This window comes from Mobula hypostoma, chromosome 1 (genome assembly GCF_963921235.1).
Source record: "Mobula hypostoma chromosome 1, sMobHyp1.1, whole genome shotgun sequence".
In the NCBI taxonomy this organism is placed as follows: Eukaryota; Metazoa; Chordata; class Chondrichthyes; order Myliobatiformes; family Myliobatidae; genus Mobula; species Mobula hypostoma.
The window spans coordinates 98914164-98932874 of NC_086097.1; the positions used below are offsets into that span (position 1 = coordinate 98914164).

Below are 18711 nucleotides of genomic sequence, written 5' to 3' on the forward strand. Positions count from 1 at the left end.
AAAGAGTGTTTGATGGCTCTGGGCCTGTATTCACTAGAGTTCAGAAGAAAGGGGTGACCTCATTGGAACCTATCAAATGGTGAAAGGCCTTGATAGAGTGGATGCTTCCTATGGTGGGAGAGTCTAAGCCTAGAGGATACAGCCTCAGAATAGAGGGGCGACCTTTTAGAACAGAGATGAGGAGGAATTTATTTAGCCAGGGAATGGTGAATTGGTGGAATTCCTTGCCTCAGGCAGCTGTGGAAGCCAAGTCTTTACGTATATTTAAGGCAGTGGTTGATAGATTCTTGATTGGTCAGGGCAGCAATGGATACGGGGAGAAGGCAGGAGATTGGGGCTGAGAGGAAAATTGGATCAGCCATGATGAAATGGCGGAGCAGACTCGATGGGCCAAATGGCTTAATTGTGTCCCTATGTCTTATGGTCTAACAGTTGTCAGGAGCAGAACCCTCATGTAATCCATGGAATGTACTGTGCTCAGGTACAGGGACACCCAGGCTTCTTTAGACATCAACATCCCTCCTTCACACTAGTCAGTATATTTTTCCACCACAGTACATAAGCTTGCACCTTTCCACACTAATCTGTTTTGTTGTTAAAATGAAATCAAATTGATGTAGAAGATGTAGAATCATTGTGAGTTAAGGAACTGCAAGGGTAAAAAGACCCTGATTTGAATTATAGACAGGCTTCTGAATAGTAGATAGGATGTGGGGTACGAATTACAACACAAGATAGAAAATGCACGTCAAAGGGGCAATGTTATGATAGTCATGGGGGATTTCGAGATTGGGAAAATTGGGTTGGTGCTGATTTTGGATCCTAAGAGAGAGAATTTGTAAAATGCCTATGAGGTGGCATTTTAGAGCAGCTTGTGGTTGAGCCCACTAGGGTATCAGCTATTCTAGATTGTGTGTTGTATGCTGAAATGGATTTGAGGTTAAGGTAAAGGAACCCTTTGGAGGCAGTGACCATAGTATGATAGAATTCACCCTGCAATTTGAAAGGGAGAAGCGAAAGTCAGATTTATCAGTATTATAGTGGAGTAAAGGGAACTACAGAGGCATGAGAGAGGAGCTGGCCAAAGTTGTTTGGAAGAGGACACTAGCAAGGATGATGGCAGAGCAGGAATGGCTGGAATTTCTGGGAGCAATTTGGAAGGTGCAGGATAGATACATCCCAAAGAAGAGGTATTCCAAGGGCACTATGACACAACTGTTGCTGACAAAGGTTGTGTCAACAACTCTGCCAATATAAAAGCAAAAAAGAGGGCTTATAAAAGAGCAAAGTTTAGTGGGAAGTTAGAGGGTTGGGAAAAACCAATAGAAGGCAGCTAAAAAAGCCATAAGGAACACAAGATGAAATACGAAAGTAAGCTAGCCAGTAATATCAAAGAGGATTTCAGATATATAAAGAGTAAAAGAAAGGTGAGAGTAGATACTGGACTGCTGGAAAATGATGCTGGAGAGGTAGTAATGGGAAACAAGGAAACGGCAGATGAAATGAATAAGTATCTTCACTGAGTAATTCACTAGCAGTCTGCCATTAATTCCAAGAATGTCAGGGGGTAGAAGTGAGTGCAGTTGCTATCACTAGGAAGAAGGTGCTTGGCAAGCTGAAAGGTCTGTCTGAAGGTGGATAAGTTACCTGGACCAGATGGACTACACCTGAGGGCTCCGAAAGAGGTGGCTGAGAAATTGTGGAAGCATTAGTAATGATTATTCAAGAAACACTAGGTTCTAGCATGGTTCTGGAGGACTAGAAAATTGTAAATGTCACTCCACTCTTCAAGAAGCGAGGGCTGCAAAAGTAAAGAAATTCTAGGCCAGTCAGCCTAACCTCAGTGGTTGGGAAGATGTTGGAGTCGATTGTTAAGGACAAGGTTTCAAGGCATATGGTAAAAATGGGCCAAAGTCAGCATGGTTTCCTTAGGAGAAAACCTTGTCTGACAAATCTGCTGGGATTCTTTGAGGAAATAACAACAGGATAGACAAAGGAGAATCAGTGGATGTTGTCTACTTGGATTTTCAAAAGATCTTTGACAAGGTGCCACACAGGAGACTGCTTAGCAAGATAAGAGCCCATGGTATTATAGGAAAGATTCTAGAGTGGACAGAGCATTAGCTGATTGGCAGATGGCAAAGAGTGGGAATAAAGGGAGCCTTTTCTGGTTGCCTGCCGGTGAGTAGTGGTGTTCTGCAAGAGTTGGCTTTGGGACCGATTCTTTTTACATTATATGTCAGTGACTTGAATGAGGGAGTTAATGACTCTGTGGCCAAGTTTGCGGATGATACAAAGATAGGTGGAGGGGCAGGTAGTGTTGAGGAAGCAGGGAGGCTGTAGAAGGACTTAGACGGATTAGGAGAATGGGCAAAGAAGTGGCAGGTGGAATGTAGTGTTGGGAAGCATATGTTTATGCACTGGTGAGGCCTCACTTGGAGTATTGTGAGCAGTTTTTGGTCCCTCATCTCTAAGAAACGATGTGTTGACGTTGGAGAGTGTTCAAAGAAAGTTCACATGAATGATTCTGGGATTGAAAGGCTTATTTTATGAGGAGTGTTTTATGGCTTTGGGCCTGTACTCACTGGAATTTAGAAGAATGAAGGGGGGGATCTCATTGAAACCTATTGAATTTTGAAAGACCGAGATAGAGTGGATGTGGAGAGGATGTTTTCTATAGCAAGGGAGTCTAGGACCAGAGAACAGAACCTCAGAATAGAAGAACGGTCATTTATAATGGAGATAAGGAGCAATTTCTTTAGCCAGAGGGTGGTGAATCTGTGGAATTCGTTGCCACAGGCGAATTTAAGAGATGACAGTTACTGCTATCTTTCAGAACTATGAAAAGTATATCATCAGGTCCTTGGGATTTACTGCTTTCAGTCTATAATTATATCTCTTAACTAATATTAATTTGTTTTCTTCAAATTCTGCACCAACTCCATGGTTGTTTAAAAGATGTTTTTTTATGTACCTTCCAGAAAAAACTTTGCTTCATTGCTCTGTCACACCTCTTTCCCATTCCAAATCTTCCCATCTGTGTCTGAAAGGGATCCCATAATTTCCCTCATTTGCCTGTTCCTTTCCATGCACCTTGTCACCAACATGCTCCTAGAAGACAGCGGCGCGGCTAATGTAGGTGAACTGAACACACTAATGAGGGAGAGGGAGAAGTGGAGAGTCTGTCATCGTGCCCAACGCCGGCCCCCTAGGCCTGAGTTGACGTAGTAGTAGTTCCACGCACCAGCAGAAGCTGTTACTGTCTGCTTTTATGTTTTTCTTTAAGTTGCTCTCAAATTTTTTCCCTCCTTTTATCAACTTTCTGGTCAACTTTTGCTGAATTCTTACCGTTTCAGGCATTTTTTTTCTTCGATTTTCCTTAGATTTAATACGACCCTTCTCCTGAAATCCGTCCATTTGCTGAATTTTCCTCCGCCTGTGAGGTGCTGAGAGATTGCACGACTGGGGACCCGGTTGCTGCAATACTGCAGCACGGAGTGGGGAGGAGGGTGGGGCTGCTGATGAGTGTCAGTGTCACTCTGACCTTCCTGCACTGCTGACCCCCCCCCAGGACTGACCCAGGCTGCCGCAGGAGGGGGAATATCTGAAGCGTGCAACACTAATTTACTGAGGCCAGCGAGGTGATTGATCCTTCACTCTAAAGAATTACTTCCTTTCTTATCCACTCTCCGGGATGCTGATAGATCCCACTAGTCTTACGCAGCCCGATCTAAATTGTTGGGATTTATTTGTTGCTAGATTGCAGTATGGTAGAAAATCTACAATGGATGAGGCTGTTTGGCCCATGGTACCTGTGCTGGTCAATGAGAAGCTAAGCCCACCTTCTGGCACTGGACCTATGGCCCTGCAGGTCACAGCTGCTCAGGCACTGTGGGCTTCTGCTAGGTCCACCTGCCCTAGAGCCCCACCACCCTGAACAGCTGCCCGTGGCCGCCAATGCCAGAGGTCACTGTGTACTCTCTGACCCTTGTTCTGAAACAAGGAGAGCCCCAGCAATTTCTGTCTCTCTGCATGACCCTTCCATGTCTCTCCCTGTTCCCAGCATGCCCATGCCCTGGAATGCCTGAAGGATCATTTGTATGAAGGGGCCCGAGCTCTGGACGTGGGATCAGGGAGTGGCTACCTGGCAGCATGCATGGCTCGGATGGTGAGTAAAGGCCTTTGACCACAAAATCACAGTCATCGCTTGTCTGGGTCCTCTGGCCCTGCTCCTGTAAACACTAGCAACAAAGCCGGACAATGCAGGAGAAGTAAAAGATAATATTTCAAGTCAAAGGCTCTTCAGTAGAACTGGGGAGGAAAGAAGAGAGGCTTTTTCATCTACAGGGAGGGGCAGGGAGCACTGGAGTCTCTTATAAACTACAACTAGGGTGACCCTGGGGATAAGATGTAAATAAGATCATCTGGTCAGTGAGAGATTGGGAGCGGTGGAGAGTGAAAACATGAACAAAAGAACATAGATGGAGAATGTAGGGATTGTGAAATGCAGAGTAGGAAGACATGCCCAGCAGCTCAGGTTGGGCATGGCCTCTATTCCCCAAAAAAAAAACAAGTTGAGCCAATATCACAGATGGACAACTCATAAAGCTGAAGAGAAATCACATAGGCTGAAATTCAATATTGAATCCCCTTTCTGTTCCATTTTTCCCCCCTCTGGGAGTTGAGGATGTGCCCAGCCTGGTCTGTTGTGCCTGTCTTCCTGCTCTGTGATTCACAGCTTGTCCATGTCCTCACAGTCCAATCACTTACTAAACAGATAACCCCCTTCACAGCCGATCCCAGTTTTACCTCATCAGAAACATCACACGTCCTGCAGCTGAACAAGCTTCCTTTCTCTCCTTCCCAGCTCTATGTTTATTATTTTAGATTTTCAGCATACTCACTGTTTTTGACTTTTACCATTTTGTCATTCACTTTGGGAAATTTTCATTTGTTACTGGAGTGAACCCTGGATGGACTGGCATACCGGAGGCACACGATGGTCACATCTTCACACACGCTTCAGTGCCTAGTTCACTGGTTGTATAGCCTGGTTGCAGCTCCAGGGAGAGGGAAAGAAACTGGCCTCACTCTGTGACCAGCGGGGTCTTTCAGGGGAGGAGGGGATCAAGGTTAACTCTACTTGGGTTTGGTTCTGTCAGTGTCTTCTGGTTGTGGGGATGGTGTGTGGAATGGAGTCTGTCTCTGGGATCGCCATGGGGGAGAGATTTAAGGACTAATGGGGTGGGTGTGTACCATGGAGACAGCTTCTCAGAATGGGCGTGTGAAGGTGTAACAGGGGGGTGGGATGTCGGTGTGGTGTGGGGAGTGCCTTGTCTCTGTATCAATGGAGACGGACCATGGTGGGTGACAGGGCGGAGTGGTGTGAGTGGCTGGAGAGGGCCTGTCGGGGTGGGTGGGCGAGTGTAAGGCAGGAGGGGTCAAGGGAGTGGTCCTTTTGACAGGACAGGGTGCTCTGTGTACTGGGGTGGTGTGGGGACGCGTGGTTCAGAGTGTGGTGGGATGGGGGACAGGGTTGTGGAGGTGACCCTTGGGGTTTTGGTTGGTTGGGGCACGATGACATGGAACTCTGCTGATGAAGGCATTCCTCTCTCTGTTGACAGGTGGGCCCCTCTGGGCTGGTGGTGGGAGTCGATCACATCCGCCAACTGGTGGAACAGTCCATCAGCAACATTCGGGCGGATGACCCGTCCCTGCTGGCCGCAGACAGGCTGAAGCTGATCGGTACTGAGGGGAGAGGCAGGAGGAGCTAAAGGGAGGGCGGGTGCTTGGCAAGGCTGCTGGTTGCGGCAGGGAGCGGAGCAGGGCTGACAGGAATGAGAACTGGTGCCTCGTCCTCTGCCCTTACTGAGGCCTCCACTTTCCCTTCCAGTGGGAGACGGCCGCCTCGGATACGAGGAGGACGCACCCTACGACGCCATTCACGTGGGCGCGGCTGCGGCCATCGTTCCTGAGGAGGTAAGACAGCTTGTCCACCCTAACCCTCTGCACTGGGCTGCAGGCCAACCTGTACAGGGCATGAGAACCAAGGGGGAGCTGCAAACACAGAGGGAGCCAGGGCTTTGTGCCGGGCTGCAGTGTGGGAAGTTGGGAGTTGTCAGCAGACAAGCTTGGTTCACGTTCTCTGGCCAGCATTATTCTTGCAGGAAATGAGCTACAGGTCACTCCTTTCAATGGGTTGGATCTGGTTAAGTGGCCATTGCTGAATCTTCCAAATAACAATAGGACTGGGACTTGTCCCCTTCAAGCCTGTTTTACCGATTATGGCTGATCTGTCCTGACCTTAATTCCTTGTCTATGTCAAATCCCTGATCTTCAAAAGTTTACCTATCTCTTCTTTAAACTTACCTGCCCCCGTGATTCAACCTCCACAGTACTGAGGTAGATAATTCAAGATATTCACCCGCTTCTGTGAGAAAGGTACCTTCCTGGCTGGCAGTTGCTGACTTCCTAATGTGATGAAGTGCACTGCACAAGCACCTCATTCTGTGACCTGGCACCACTCAGACCAGGTGTCGGCGGGGGAGATGGGATAGTATTCAAGCAACACACACAACTTTTATGTGTGTTGCTTGAATTTCCAGCATCTGCAGAATTCCTGTTGTTTGGGATGGTATTCAGGAAGGTGGGAATAGTGAAGGCATTTAGAATGGGGTCCTGGGCCAGGACAAAGAGTCACAGAGTGGGGACAGATTTTGGGTTTGGCAGAGGTAGAGAAACCTCTGAGACTGGGGTTCTTGGTTGGTAATTAAGTCATCAGCATTGCCGTGGGTTCCGTGATATGCACCCGGTGAAATGGATATCCTCATTAACGAGGGAGTGTGTTGGGGTGCCAGGCTTGTGGTCAGCACCTGGGCTGTGCAGACAGATACCTGCGTCAGGTGAGTTTACCACTTGCTCCAGTTCCCACTGAGGCAGCTGCCATGCTGGTGCTGAAGATCGATCCTTGTTAACGAGCTCTTCCATGTTCAACAACCAAAGAACTGCAGTACATTTCAGAGTAATGTGCTACTTGGTGTGAGAGTATTCAAGTGGAACTGCCCTGGTCCTGGGTGGTGGAAATGCAGTTTTATTGTGCCTGTCAGTGCTGATGATCATAAATGCATTAGCAATTCACGAACTGCTTCTTCAGTGGTTCGGATCTACCTCACAACAGAAGTCTTTAATGATCTTAGAACTGTTCTCATCACTGCCAGGTAAATTATATCCCAAAGAGTTAAAAGAAATCAGGGAGGAAATTGCAGAGACCCTGATGGTGTTTCTGTCCTCTCTGGTACCAGAGATCAGAGGGTTGTTGGTGTTGTCTCATTGTTCAGTGGAGGAGGAATGGATGAACCAAATACTTACCGGCCAGTTAGTTTAACTAGTGGAAGCCATTCTTGAAGAGACATACTTCACAGAAATGGGCCCCAAGACCCACTGAGTCACTTAATCCCCATTTTTTTATTCTCCATATTCCTGTCAACTCCCTCCAGATTCTGCCACTTTTCTACAGACTGGGGGCAAGCCTGACAACCTGCTGTCTTTAGGACGAGGGATTGGTCACTTGAGGGGAGTGTGCAAACTGTCCACGTAGACAGTGACCGAGGTCAGGATTAAACCTGCAGGGTCACTTGGGGCTGCAAACACGAGGAAATCTGCAGATGTTGGAATTTCAAGCAATAAAGATTGCTGGTGGAACGCAGCAGGCCAGGCAGCATCTATAGGAGGAGGTACAGTCGACATTACCTTTTCCTGTAGATGCTGCCTGGCCTGTTGCGTTCACCAGCAATTTTTATGTGGGTCACTTGAGAGTGTGCAAACTGTCCACACAGACAGTGACCGAGGTCAGCATTAAACCTGGGTCTTTGGCACTGTGAGGCAGTGGCTCAAGCAGCTGTGTGTTTTCACTCTGCTGTTCTAAGCTTCTACGGTTTGAAGTGATTTGGCATGTCAACAAATACACTCAAAAGCTTCTATAGTTGTACTGTGGAGAGCATTCTGACAGGCTGCATCACTGTCTGGTATGGAGGGGCTACTGCACAGGACCGAAAGAAGCTGCAGAAGGTTGTAAATCTAGTCAGCTCCATCTTGGGTACTAGTCTACAAAGTACCCAGAAAATCTTCAGGGAGCAGTGTCTCAGAAAGGCAGCGTCCATTATTAAGGACCTCTAGCACCCAGGGCGTGCCCTTTTCCCACTGTTACCATCAGGTAGGAGGTACAGAAGCCTGAAGGCACACACTCAGTGATTCAGGAACAGCTTCTTCCTCTCTGCCATTGAACCCGAGCACTACCTCGCTTTTTTAATATATATTATTTCTGCTTTTTGCATGATTTCTAATCTATTCAAAATACATATTTTGTAATTTATTTATTTTTCTTCTGTATTATGTGTTGCATTGAACTGCTGCTGCTAAGTTAACAAATTTCATGACACATGCCGGTTATAATAAACCTGATTCTGATTCTGTAAACTTTCATTCATAAAAGCACAGATTGATCAGCATTGGACATCACAGACTTGTTAGGGAAGGTCATGTCCAATTGATCGAATTCTTGGAGGAAGCGACTAGGATGGTCACTGAGAGTGGTGCCTTTAATGCAGTCACTGTGGACAGAAGTAAAAAGAGTAATGGCTGAAAATACTCTGTGGTCTAGATAATATTGTTGAACAATTAACAGAGTAAAAATATTAGATCAATAGCCTTCCCACCATTGAGCACATAATGCACAGGGTGCTGTGGTAGGAAAGCAGCATTCATCATCAGGGACCCCAACATCCAGGTCATGCTCTCCTCTTGCTGTTGCTATCAGGAATGAGGTACAGGAGCAACACACATCAAAGTTGCTGGTGAACGCAGCAGGCCAGGCAGCATCTCTAGGAAGAGGTAGTCGACGTGTCGGGCCGAGACCCTTCGTCCTGATGCTGCCTGGCCTGCGTTCACCAGCAACTTTGATGTGTGTTGCGTAAATTTCCAGCATCTGCAGAATTCCACATGTAAGGTACAGGAGCCTCAGGACTCACACCACCATGTTCAGGAACAGTTATTACCCCTCAACTATCAAGCTGTTGAACCAGAGGGGATAACTTCACTTGCTCCATCACTGAACTGTTCTCACAACCAGTGGACTCACTTTCAAGGACTCTTGATCTCATGTTCTCAATGTTTATTGTTTATTTATTTATTGTTATTAGTGTTGCTTTCTTTCTGTATTTGCACAGTTTGTTGTCTTTTGCACACTGATTGAACGCCCGAGCTGGTGAGGTCTTTCGTTGAATGTATTATGATTATTATTCTATTAGGGATTTATGGAGTATGCCCTCAAGAAAATGAATCTCATGGTGGTATATGGTGACATATATGTACTTTGATAATAAATTTAGTTTGAGCTCTATCAGAAGTCTATAATGTATAATATGTAGATCTAAACGTAGGGGCATAATAAAAAATTGGTAATAGAGTTTTATATGGTAGGAGTTTGTATGATAGGTTGGTCATCTGGCAGAAAGCTGGCCAATGGAATTTCACCCAGAGAAATACGAGGTGACCCATTCAAGGAGGGTCTATACAGCAAGGGTTCTGTGTACATCCAGGTCCTGAAAGGCAGCAGAGCAGGTCCACATAGTGGTCAAGGGGGTACATCCTCGAAGATATTTTAGATCAGCCAATGGGTAAGATGTAAGAGCAGGAAGTTATTCTTGGACTGTATGCAGTGCTAGGTGGGTCACCGCATGAGAAATCCATATAGTTCTGGTACTGACCTTACAGGGAAAGTGTGACTACACTGGAGAGGGTGCAGGTTTACAACCATGTTGTCCTGGAGTCGTGTCGCACTCAACATGCTCTTTGGCTCACTATCAGTTACCCAGCTGCACAAATCCTTTCTGCCAGCACTTGACCTGTAGCTTTCTCTGTCTTGTCAATTTAATTTTGTTTGGATACTTCAATATTGTGAGGGTCTCCGCTTTCAGCTCATGCAGTATGTTGCAAATTCTAATCACATCTTGGGTGAAAAATCTTCTTCCTCAGATACCCTTCTAACCCTCTGCCCCGTACCTTAAACCCCTGCCCTCTGGTTTTAGGCAGGGATTGTTTTCTCTGGAACAGGAGATGCTGAGGGGAGGCTTGACCTGGGTATATAAAATAGATAGAGGATCAGAAAGCAGGAGGCAGAGAATTGAACGAGCTGGTAGAAAGATCAAAGGGGAGACGAGGAAGGTGTTTTCCCTGGAGGGTGCAGGGGTCTGGAGCTCTGAAAGGATGTTGATGCAGAAAACCTCAGCCTGTTTAGATGTGGAGTTGAAGAGCTGGGACCTGCAAGGATGCAGATACAGTGTTAGAAGTGGGGTTAAGCTAGGTCTCTTTTCATCAAATGGCATAGATAAGATTGGCATCCTAATTTTCCATGGTGCCAAGTGAAGACAGTAGGGGTGGGGGGCACAGCTCTTCACCCACACAGCTCTTCCCCTTCTCTCCCCCACAGTTGTTACAACAGCTGAAGCCTGGTGGTCGGCTGGTCATTCCTGTCGGTGGGAGAGACAGCCGCCAATTACTGGAGCAGTACGACAAGGCAATGGATGGCAACATCACCCACACACCTCTGATGGAAGTGATTTACGTGCCACTGACTGACCGTGAGAGCCAGTGGAGTGGGTAGGTGAACTCTCGGGAGAGGTGCTCCAATGAAGGTACACAGCATCGGGTAAGGTTAGTGGTGTGAGTGTGTCTGTCTGCTGAGGGAAGGGTGTGTGTATGAGTGGGGGTGTCATGGGATCTGAAATGCATGTTGGTGATTGTTTACATGGGCATGCTGTGGCCGTGTGGAGAGGTATGGTTGGAATGGGGTGTTGAATACTGGTCGCCCATGGTGGCGTACGTGTGTGTGCAATGCACATCATGTTGGGAAGATAGAGAGAATGCTTTGTTGGCAGGAGGTGCGTGTGAAACCTTTGTAAAGGTGCATCCCCTTCCCTGCCCATCACTAATTGTTTTCTGCCTTTGAACAGACGTGAACTGTGACATCCCTACACCTGATTTTTAGCAAGACAAGGACAACTCGTGTGTTAAACTCAGCCAGTGCCTCACGACAGACTTCTGACTCTCCGTGGAAACGTTGGAACATGGGCAACATCTGGGCTGGTGAAGGATACACGTTTTCCACATAGCGAAGCAGATTTAATGGGATAATCTGAATGTATTGGTGTGCAGTGTGGAATCGGGAATAAAGCACCCTAGACAACTCTGAAACCGAGTGTGTCGTCCTTTGGTCAGAGCAGTAAATGCCCCCTTTGTACCCATGTTGAAAGGGTTAACTCATTATGTGGTTTCAGTGCATGGAGGAACATCAGCTACTGTAAAAGGTAGCCATTTATTTTATCCAGAAGTTTCCAAGGAGGTCGTTACAAGGCTGGCTCATTGACAGAATAGGGTGTGAGAATCTGCTGTGGAATCCTGATGTTTCAAATGATGAGATAGCTTTCCACGTATAGTAAATCAAACATAAAAAAGGATATTAAGGTAAAGGAACCCTTAGGATACATTGACCTAAATATGATAGAATTCACCTTGCAATTTAAGAGGAAGTAGCTTAAGATTGGATATATTGGTATCACAGTTGAGTAAATGTAACTACGAAGCCATAAGGGAGGAGCTGGCCAAATTTGATTGGAAGGGGACCCTAGCAGAGATGTTGGTCGGGCAGCAATGGCTGGAGTTTCTGCAAGCAATTTGGAAGGTGCAGGACAGATACATCCCAAAGATGAAGTCTTCTAAAGAGAGGATGATGCAACTGTGGCTGACAAGGGGAAGTCAAAGCATAAGATCAAAAAAGAGGGCATACTATAGTAAAAAATAGTGGGAAGCTAGAGGATTGGGGAGATTTTAAATAAAATAACAGAAGGCAACTAGGGCAATAAAGGGAGAAAAGATGAAATATGAAGCTAAGCTAGCTAATAATATAAAAGATTATACCAAAAGTTTCAGGTATATAAAGAGAGCAAAGAGTGAATATTGGATCACTGGACAATGAAGCTGGAGAAGTAGTAATGGAGAAACAAAGAAATAGAGGATGAACTGAACAAGTATTTTGTGGCAATTTTCTCTGTCGAGGACACCAGTAGCATGCCAGAAATTTGAATGTCAAGGGCAGAAGTGAGTGTAGTTGCTATCAATGAAGAGAAGATGATTGGGAAGCTGAAAGGTCTGGAGGTAGATGTGTCACCCTGACCATATAGACTACACCTCAGGATTCTGAAAAAAGCTGAAGAGATTCTGGAGGCATTAGTAATGATCTTACTATGTATCACCCAACTCTGACATGGTCCTGGAGGACTGAAAGACTGCAAATATCACTCCACTCTTTAAGAAGAGAAGGAGGCGAAAGACAGAAAATTTAAGTCAGTTAGCCTGACTTCAGTGGTGGCAAGATGGTGGAGTCCATTATGAATGATGAAGTTTCAGGGTACCTGGTGGCACAGGACAAAATAGGCCAAAGTCAGCATGTTTTCCTTTAGGGGAAACCTTGGCTGACAATTCTGTTGGAATTCTTGGAGGAAATAACAGGAAGACAGGCAAAGGAGAGTCAGTGGACACTGTTAACTTGGATTTTCAGGAGGCCTTCACTGATCCAATTTACCACATTTTCATCCAGATCATTGATATAGATGACAAACAGCACTTAGAACTGTGGAATATTAGGATGCAGGAGGCAATCTGGCCAATCATATCTATGCATTTTATAAAAAGAGAGCTATCTTAATCTCTCTTCTAAAACTGTATATGTATCCTTGCAAGTCCAAGGTCTTCAACTCCACATCTAAACATGCTGAGGGTTTCTGCCTCAATGCCTTTTCAGAGTTCCAGGCCCCAACACCCCCTGGGGAAAACATCTGTGCAAATTTTGTATGCACTTTACCAGCTCACCACAGATCCCACATGACCTAATCTCCTGGATCAGCCTACTATGAAGGAACTTGTTAAATGCTTTACTAAAGTCCATGAAGAGGACATCATTGCCCTATCCTCATCAATCATCTTCACCATCTCTTCAAAAAACTCAATCAAATTTGTGAGACAGAATCTCCCCTGCACAAAACTATGCTAACCTTCCTTGATAAGTCCATGCTTTTCCAAATATAAGAATGCCCTGTCCATACAAATCTTTTCCAATAATTTCCCTAACACTGATGCAAGGCTCACTAGCCTTTAATTTCCTGGAATATTCCTATAGCTCTTATTAAAATAAAGGAATAGCAATGGCTATCCTCCAGTCATTTGGGACCTCGCTTGTGACTGAGGCCTAAGATCCTTCCTTACCTCCCTGATCAGGGACAGTATGAGGTATCAGTCAAGTAAACTTCTGAACTGCTTGCAATAAATTGACATCATTTCTTAGATAAGAGGACTAATACTGTACACAGTAATCCACATGTCTCACCAGTACCCTATGTAACCTTCTTACCTTTTTATTCAATAAACATTAACAAGGTGAGAGTTCCTAATTATGTGTACTATCCACATATTAGACTTCTGTGAATCTTTCACACCCAGATCCTTCTGCAATTTCTCATCAATGTCACTTTTCCACCGTGATGGACAATTCATAGTTCCCCATATTTTTCTTTCATACTTAACCTATCTAAATTCTTTGTTGTCCCCTTGCATCCTCCTCACAACATGTTCCCTTTTCATCAACAGCAAATTTAGCAACTGTTCTTAAGATGAAAAAAAGTGCAGCAAATATTCAGCAGGTCAGGCCACATCCGTGGAAAGAAACAGACTTAACATTTCGGGATGAAGATCAGTTCTGAAGAGGAGTCCAAAACATTTAACTCAATTTCTCTTCCCACTCATATAGCCTGCTGAGTGTTTCTAGCATTTTCTGTTTTTATTTTAAATATCTGGCACCTGCAGTCTTCTGATTTTCACTATAGCAACCATAAACAAGGCAATTATATAAATTGTTCAAAGGCAAAGCCCCGGCATCAGTCTTATACCACAGCGCACATTGCATCTTCCCAACTAGAGATAGCTGCTCTGTTTCCTGTTAACTGTCAATCTTCTGTACGTACCAGTGTGTTATCTTCTACTTTGTACTTCCACTTTCCTCAACAAGCTTTAATTCAGCACCTTGTCGAATACCTTCCAGTAATCACAAGTTCCCATTATCCATAACACTTGTTGCTTCTTCAAAGAACAACATCCCTTCACTGGAAGGAGGAAGCTAGAACAGCACAAACAATTCCATGCAAAACTCATTTTTAATTTTTAAAATTTTGACAATGAGAGAATGACATTGCTTGATACCGGGGGCTTGGCCTGGTTAAAACAGTCAATCGAAGTTTACTGTCTCAGGTAAGCATCTAGCTGTCACCGTTCCCCAGAGGTACAGGAGGCTGATAGTCCTCTGAAGCACCCACCTGAACCGTTCCCACTCTAGTAAAAACTGATATGTGGCTGTCTAACCACAGGCTGTGTGAAGTCCAGCAGGAATGGGATTTCTTCCTGCTAGCCCATGGGAAGAGTTAACCTTGCATGGGGATTAAGCAGCCATATTCCAATTTACAGGACACTGCAGATTAATTCACTTCTTTCATCTTCAAGTTGAACAATGCAGCATGCACCAAAGTGAACTGACCCAGAGGCAGAACCTGTCTACATTTCAATTATGTCCCTATATTCCAAAGCAGCAATAATTTCACAATTAGTTTTGGAAAACATTACCCAAATCAACATGTTGATGGGGATCAGACAGAAAGCAGATCAGACATAAGACAGGAGGAGGAGTAGGTCAGCAGCTCTTCAGATTCGCCCTCCCATTCAATAAGATCCATAACCCATTCCCATCCATTTTCTAGACTTCTTTTGTATCCAAGAATTTAATGACTATAGTGATCAGCAACCAAAGAATGACAAAGATTTACAATCTCTCTTTTCTCATTGCAGAAACCTCAACCCCTAATTGCAGACCTGTCAGGAGCTTGAGTTTATTGAGGTGAGTTTTCATTGATCTAAAAGACAGCGAATATGGGTCAGACTCATTTGTTCTCTCCTCATGGAGCTAATGCAGCACTATTTTCTTCCTTTTGTAGAGGCCAGAACCACACAATATGTCTGGTGTGAGCTCACCAGGTACCTGTGCAATTGTAGCAAGCATTCAAATCCCTTGCAGTGAAAGGGAATGTTATATTTGCCTTCTCTATTGCCTGGTGAACCAGGGTATCAATATTTACAAGCTTCTTAGTTGATAATTACAAAAGATGGAAAAAAAACATCCATTTCACCACACACTTATCTAGATTTGATTTTGTGATTTGGAATGGATCTTCCATTCATCTCTTTGCTTTATTTTCATCAAGTTCACCCATCACTAGCTTTGGAGAGAGCTAACCCGCAGAGCCAGGTGGACACATTTACAACACAGGCTCCATATTGATCACCTGCCATGCCCAGGTGAAATCTGGCCCTGCGCAAATCCCAATTAAATATATTACAGTCAAAGAATGAGACAGGGGTATCTTCAAGTTACTTCTTTCCAAAGAAGTTCTTGAAGATGTTTTTCTTCTTCTTCTTGCCCTCAGTGTCCATGTTTTGTGTCTGGTCCAATGCTGGTGTGCTGCTCTCTGCCTCCACCGACTCTGAGCCCCAGGTCTTCCTCCGGTTGTCATTCAACTCTCGATTTTTGGAGCCACTGGGCTCCCTGTACTCCACCCGCAGGTCAGGGGTACTTCCCAGGGTCTTGCTACTACCTAATGGGTGTAAGAGATTGGAAGAGTTCAGGAAGTTATGCATACAGTCTGACACCCTCTCTCTCTGTTTTCAGCAGTGATGACTGATTGAGAGTATGCAATACAGTTGTGTTTAGTTCAGGTCATTGGGAATATTTAAGGCAGAGCTTGAGAGGTTCTTGATTGGACATGTCATCAAAGGTTATGGAGAGAGGTCCAGGGAGTGGGGCTGAGGAGAGGCAAAAAGGCTCTTCCTTTGATTGAACGGTGGAACAGACTCAATGGGCTAAATGGCCTACCTCTGCTCCTATGTCTTATGGTCCTATGGAATCACATTCATGCTGCAACAGTGGATTTTATTGCAATGGTTTAAAGGATCTTCCAAATTAACACTGTCAGGTCAGACTGTACTGGGCAACGCAGCTTCTCGCAAATTCTTTTCAAAGGATAATATCGGCTTCAAAGACAAGTGACAGTTAAAACTGTGGTTGATAAAATCCTAAAGTAATTCCTGAAAACGGATAGTTATCTTTGCACAGATAAAGAATAGTACTATTACATCCTGGTTAAATGGGCACAAATAACCAGGAGAAGTTGAGTCGAGTGATGGTTTTGATGTAACTGCAGGTGGAGAAAGACAGTGGGTCTGATCACTCACCTGCTTTCAGCTGTTCCCCAGCCTCTGGGTACGGGTGAGTGTTGTAATAGGTGTGCGGAGGTTTTGGTGGGGGATTTGACGACAAATTCTCATCTTTTGCTGAGTCTGAAAAAAAAAATCAACATTCAGGTAAACCTTGTATTGAAGGGAAGGAGGTACAAGCTGAGGTTGATGGGATGGTTGTGTGATGGGTGGGAGGTGGGAGGTGGGAGATGTGGGTAGGAATCTTGGAGTATAGAGCTAAATCTATTTGTCCTGTACTGAGGGACAAGATCAGATTCAACTACATATGACAGATGCAGAATTTAACATCAGTTATTTAAACTGTAATCAAAGAAACACACACACACACACACACACAAAGTGCTGGAGGAACTCAGCAGGCCAGGCAGCAGCTATGGAAAAGAGTACTGTCGATGTTTTAGGCTAAAACCCCTCGGCGTGACAGGAAAGAAGTTTAAACTTCTTCAGGGTCGGCATCCCTGGCACAGACTTTGCAGAGTAGTAATCCAATCACAAACAAGCAAAAAGCTGCAGATGCTGGAAATCCGAGCAACTCAGGTTACCGAAGGGATTCAGCCCGAAACGTTGACTGTTTACTCTTTTCCATAGATACTGCCTGGCCAGCACTTTGTGTGTGTTGCTCGGATTTCCAGCATCTGCAGATCTTCTCTTGTTTGTAATCAAGCAAAAATTGTTTCACCTTAAACTACTGTTTTGAAATAAAAGACATTGTTTCATTAAAGAAGAAATTTTCCTCCACCTTGTCCTAATCTGACCTGTATGCAACTGTAAACCAAAACAGCATTATGTTTGATTCTTGACTATTTGTTAAACTGATCAAGTAAGCCATTCATAAATATAAAATAATAACATCGGGTCAACTACATAGGCATCTGGTTGTGAGACAAAGGCCTGCCCCACGTCACTAACATCTAGGAATGTGTTTGAAGTGGGACAACAATCCCACAGACAGTACAGGGACCCACTGAGGTAACACAGGGGTATTGAACCAGCAAGGAGTGGTCCTGGGAGTTCTCAATATTAATGCCGGGTTCCCTGGTTTACCACCTGCCTTCCTTTTTCAGGTGTTAAGTCCTACACATGGAGTACTACTTTGAAGCAGCACTGTTCTCATTTAACTTCAACAAGAGGTTCTACAGATGCTGGAAATCTAGGGCAGTACATGCAACGTGCAGGCCAGGCAGCATCTGTGGATGGGAATAAGCAATCGACGTTTCGAGCCAAGACCCTTTGTCAGGACTGGAACGGGAGGGGGAAGAAGTCAGAATAAGAAGGTGGGGTGTTGGTGGAAGAAATAAAGGGCTGGAGAAAGGGGAATCTGATAGGAGAGCACAGAAGACCATGGAAGAAAGGGAAAGGACAGGAGCACCAGAGGGAGGTCCCAATCTTACTAGGGTGTGGGGGCCGCCAGCCACCCTCGCCAGGTTTAGCCCTCCTGCTGAAGTGGTATACTGGGTTATGGCTGCTTTCGCATGCAAACAACGACTTGGAGCCACAGGTGAGAGCTCAGTGTCCGGTGGGGATCAAAGATGAGCAAGCTGCCTCAGAATGGACATGACAAACCCCTTCATCAGAGGTGGAAACCCTCCTTGGACACCCCATATACCCTTCTAACAATTTGCCGACTGTCACAAAATCCATTACAAAAGCTTCCGGTGATGTATATCCCATAATCGCCAATGATCGTCACGCCATAAGGAAGCTCTACATTACTGTACCACTTGTTTGAGGTACCAAGGGACCTCCTGACATGTCCGTTCCCGGCAGGGTGTCGGTTTTTGGTTGTCGGGCCAGGGCGTCCCTTCTCTCCAGTGGATTGGATGAAGCGTCTCGCTTAACTCTGAAAGATGGAGTTCTCCTGCATATCACCAGACAAGGAGGAAAATTATGTCAGTTTCCAAATTGCCACTATATTCCCAGGATAAGAAGAGGGTTATGTACAGTGAAGATCTCTCTGCGTTGTCCCAATCAATACCGCTCCCCCACCCAGAGTTTTTATTGCAGGTATAATTGCTATATTTTATTTTACAGTAAATGTACACACACAATGAAACAAAACAACGTTTTCCACATTTACGGTCATTACCAATGCCTCCAAAGATTCCTTCAGCAACAGGTAGGGACCTTAGGCACTGCAGTCTTAAGTTCAGTAGTGGTGTGTTAGGATTCAGAGGGCATTGGAAGGGCTGAACAGAGAGAGTCCCACACCTTCTCCAGACTACATCTGGTGCCCGTTGGACAACGAGCTGACCCTAATGACCCTATTGGACCAGTCTCTCCTCATTCTTCACTTCTCTGGCC

At 45.2% G+C, this 18711-nt stretch overlaps 2 protein-coding genes across 6 annotated transcripts in view; one reads left to right on the forward strand and one right to left on the reverse strand.

The window, feature by feature from the left end:
• The window catches only part of LOC134349322 (protein-L-isoaspartate(D-aspartate) O-methyltransferase-like), a 50475-nt gene extending 39209 nt beyond the window's left edge, over window positions 1–11266 (forward strand). For 2 of the 5 annotated variants that reach the window (XM_063053449.1, XM_063053458.1), the window contains exons 5-9: window positions 4064–4168; window positions 5625–5745; window positions 5894–5979; window positions 10487–10656; window positions 11010–11263. In XM_063053449.1, coding sequence (XP_062909519.1) covers window positions 4064–4168; window positions 5625–5745; window positions 5894–5979; window positions 10487–10656; window positions 11010–11022 — 495 coding nt within the window. In that variant the 3' untranslated portion in view covers window positions 11023–11263. Of the gene's footprint in view, window positions 1–4063; window positions 4169–5624; window positions 5746–5893; window positions 5980–10486; window positions 10711–11009 lie in introns of all 5 variants that reach the window. The other 3 variants (XR_010018647.1, XM_063053471.1, XM_063053481.1) reach the window with 3 other exon arrangements.
• A 2962-nt stretch (window positions 11267–14228) lies between these two features.
• sptbn5 (spectrin, beta, non-erythrocytic 5) overlaps window positions 14229–18711 on the reverse strand; it is a 309201-nt gene continuing 304718 nt past the window's right edge. The window contains exons 71-73 of the mRNA XM_063053435.1: window positions 18129–18268; window positions 16387–16491; window positions 14229–15749 (exon numbers count right to left, since the gene is read on the reverse strand). Of these exons, the coding sequence (XP_062909505.1) occupies window positions 15526–15749; window positions 16387–16491; window positions 18129–18268 (469 nt within the window). The 3' untranslated portion in view covers window positions 14229–15525. The remainder of the gene's footprint in view (window positions 15750–16386; window positions 16492–18128; window positions 18269–18711) is intronic.